General features: G+C 46.5%; 1 protein-coding gene across 1 annotated transcript in view; it reads left to right on the top strand.

The window, feature by feature from the left end:
• CUNH20orf194 (chromosome unknown C20orf194 homolog) overlaps positions 1–3,040 on the top strand; it is a 99,669-nt gene that overhangs the window by 76,856 nt on the left and 19,773 nt on the right. Inside the window, exons 27-28 of the mRNA XM_015821289.1 lie at positions 1,015–1,073; positions 2,229–2,400. Of these exons, the coding sequence (XP_015676775.1) occupies positions 1,015–1,073; positions 2,229–2,400 (231 nt within the window). The remainder of the gene's footprint in view (positions 1–1,014; positions 1,074–2,228; positions 2,401–3,040) is intronic.

Raw genomic sequence — 3,040 nt, forward strand, 5'->3', positions numbered from 1 at the left:
TCTATCTATCTGTATATCTGTCTGTCTGTCTGTCTGTCTATCTGTCTATCATCTCTCCACTGTATCTATTTATCTCCATTTGTCTATCTATCATCTATCTGTCCCTCCGTCCATCCATCTATCTATCCATCTCTCTTCCTCCCCCCCCCCTCTAATTTATTTGCTGCCATTTCGTTTCGAGGCAGCTCTGGGCGGCCTACAGCAAGTGGCCGTCCCCTGACCCCAGGACTCTGCAACCATTTGTAAATACATGCCAGTTTCCAAGCACCCAAATTCTGATCCTATAACAGTGGAGATGCTGCGATGGTTGTGAATGTGAAAACCCGTTGCAACGTAATGAGTTGCTAAACAAATGATTGTTAGTTGAGGACTGTCTGCATACAGTGCTACACACTGCAGTCAAAGAGGGGGAAATGTCAAAATTTGTTATAAAGACCAAGCCAGTTGGGGTGCTTAAAAATTTCTGTTACTTACAAGATACTTCATTGTTCCTTTAATCTACCTGGGTGCAGTATTGTATACTTTTTGCCACACATATATATATCCATTACCAAAAACCCCACAAACTCTATTTCAACTTAACCAAGCCAGCTTTGAAAAGGGAAAAAAAAGTATTTTATCAAATACAAGATGTTTAATCAGCCACTGGCTTTTAATACAGATAACAAGTATATTCTGGGGTTTTTTTGTAAGTGGTCCCAAGCTACTCGGGGGACCAAGTTGCCTTATTCTTGATTAAAATCACGTTCCCTAAATAGCGAGTAAAAAAGGATGTGGTGAACATTGTATCTTGGGTGGAGTAGTTTAAATCCTTTTCCCCAAGGGAAGTACTGTTTAAGTCGAGGGAGTTAGGTATTAAGTGTGGAAATTTTCAGAGCATTGTGTAAATCTACTAAAAATGCTGAGGTGAAGTCCAAAGCATGTATTTATTCTGTGTTTTATGAAACATGAAAGAGACCTTGGACAATCTTTAGAAAAGCTGTTTCCCTCAGCTAAACGCCTTTCTAATTTTAGAAACGAGGTGGAACTTAACGGATCACCTCAGTCCACGGCCTTTTCTGCGAAATTCAAGTGTGAAATGAAGAATTAGATTGGGGCCTTTGACAGATGTGGCAAAATAACCACAAACGTATTGACGTGGTCGATGTGCTTGCGGAAACCACGCATGTGCGATTGGGATGATCTAAACAAGGCTTTTGGGGAGATCTTCCCACAATCCAGCAGCTGTATCCCATCTGCAAAAAAGATGGATTTGATAAGGGAAACTAAAAAAAAACCCCACCGTCATAAATATGAGTCAGTCACCAAGTTTCCAAATTTTGATCCCAGGAACGCTGGAATGGTCATAAGGGTGAAAAATGTTCATAAGTCCCCTTTTTTCAGTGCTGTTTTAATTTGGAACGGTTACTAAACGAATGGGGCTAAGTACTGTCCTCAACTTATGACTGGGAGGGGGGAACTAGAATTCCCAATGAGTCATGTCTGATTTTACAGGCTTTTTTCCCCACGGCTGTTAAGCAAATCCCTCCAGTGGTTCAGTCAGTCGCACAGCCGTCAAGCCAGGGGTAGGCAACCTTGGCTCTTTTATGACTCGTGGACTTCAACTCCCAGAATTCCTGAGCCAGCATAGGGGAAACTTTGACCCCTTCATGACTCGTGGACTTCAATTCCCAGAATTCCTGAGCCAGCCATGCTGAGGGAAAAGGGAGAGGTTTCCAAGCTGAGCCGTGCTGGCTCAGGAATTCTGAGAGTTGAAGTCCCCAAGTCATGAAGGGGCCATAGTTCCCTCATGCTGGCTCAGGAATTCTGGGAGTTGAAGTCCCTGAGTCATGAAGGGACCATAGTTCCCCCATGCTAGCTCAGGAATTCTGGGAGTTGGAGTCCACGAGTCATGAAGGGGCCATAGTTCCCCCATGCTGGCTCAGGAATTATGGGAGTTGAAGTCCCTGAGTCATGAAGGGACCATAGTTCCCCATGCTAGCTCAGGAATTTTGGGTTGAAGTCCCCGAGTCATGAAGGGACCATAGTTCCCCATGCTAGCTCAGGAATTCTGGGAGTTGAAGTCCCTGAGTCATGAAGGGGCCATAGTTCCCCATGCTGGCTCAGGAATTCTGGGAGTTGAAGTCCCCAAGTCATGAAGGGGCCATAGTTCCCCATGCTGGCTCAGGAATTCTGGGAGTTGAAGTCCACGAGTCATAAAAGCCAAGGTGGCCTACCCCTGCGTTAAGCGAACCGGGCTTCCGTCCCATTGACTTTGCTCAATGTCCTCTACAGATACACCGACGTGATTGACGTTGTCCAGGCCCTTCAGACTCACCCGGACGCAGACGTGAAGGCCTCTTTTGTCATTGGTGCCGTCACAACGTGTGTTGAACCCCTCAGCTCTTACATGGAACACAGGTACACACACCCCGTCTCCTCTTCTCCTGGTAGGTCACGTATGACCTATTAATTTTCCCACATAAGAAACTGAGACTATTCTGGGAGTTGAAGTCCACAAGTCATAAAAGGGCCAAGTTTGAAGACCCCTGATATAGACTTTAAGAGGAATGGACTTCAACTCCCAGAATTCCTCAGCCAGGCACAGTGGCTAAGGAATTCTGGGAGTTGAAGTCCACAAGTCATAAAAGGGCCAAGTTTGAAGACCCCGATATAGACTTTAGGAGGAGTGGACTTCGACTCCCAGAATTCCTCAGCCAGTGTGCCTGGCTGAGGAATTCTGGGAGTTGAAGTCCACAAGTCATAAAAGGGCCAAGTTTGAAGACCGTTGTACTAGGCCAAACTGGCTGAGATTACCCAGGAACTCGCACAGGTGTGGCCCAACTCAATTTCAAGGGCCTACCTCGATGACGGGGTGTGGAGCCCCGAGAGGTGGTATGCGGCCAAAAGAGACCAAAGGAAGTGGAAATTAAGGGCTTTTTTAATGGGATGTTTTAACAAATTTTTAAGGGGTTCGGGGTTTTTAGGGGGTTCGGGGTCGGCCCGAGGGGACTTGGGGGAGCCCTCTCTGAGGCCGGGGCCAGTCCAGTCTGGGGGGCGC

This window comes from Protobothrops mucrosquamatus, unplaced genomic scaffold (genome assembly GCF_001527695.2).
Source record: "Protobothrops mucrosquamatus isolate PMUCROS unplaced genomic scaffold, P.Mucros_1.0 scaffold1297, whole genome shotgun sequence".
Taxonomy (NCBI): Eukaryota; Metazoa; Chordata; class Lepidosauria; order Squamata; family Viperidae; genus Protobothrops; species Protobothrops mucrosquamatus.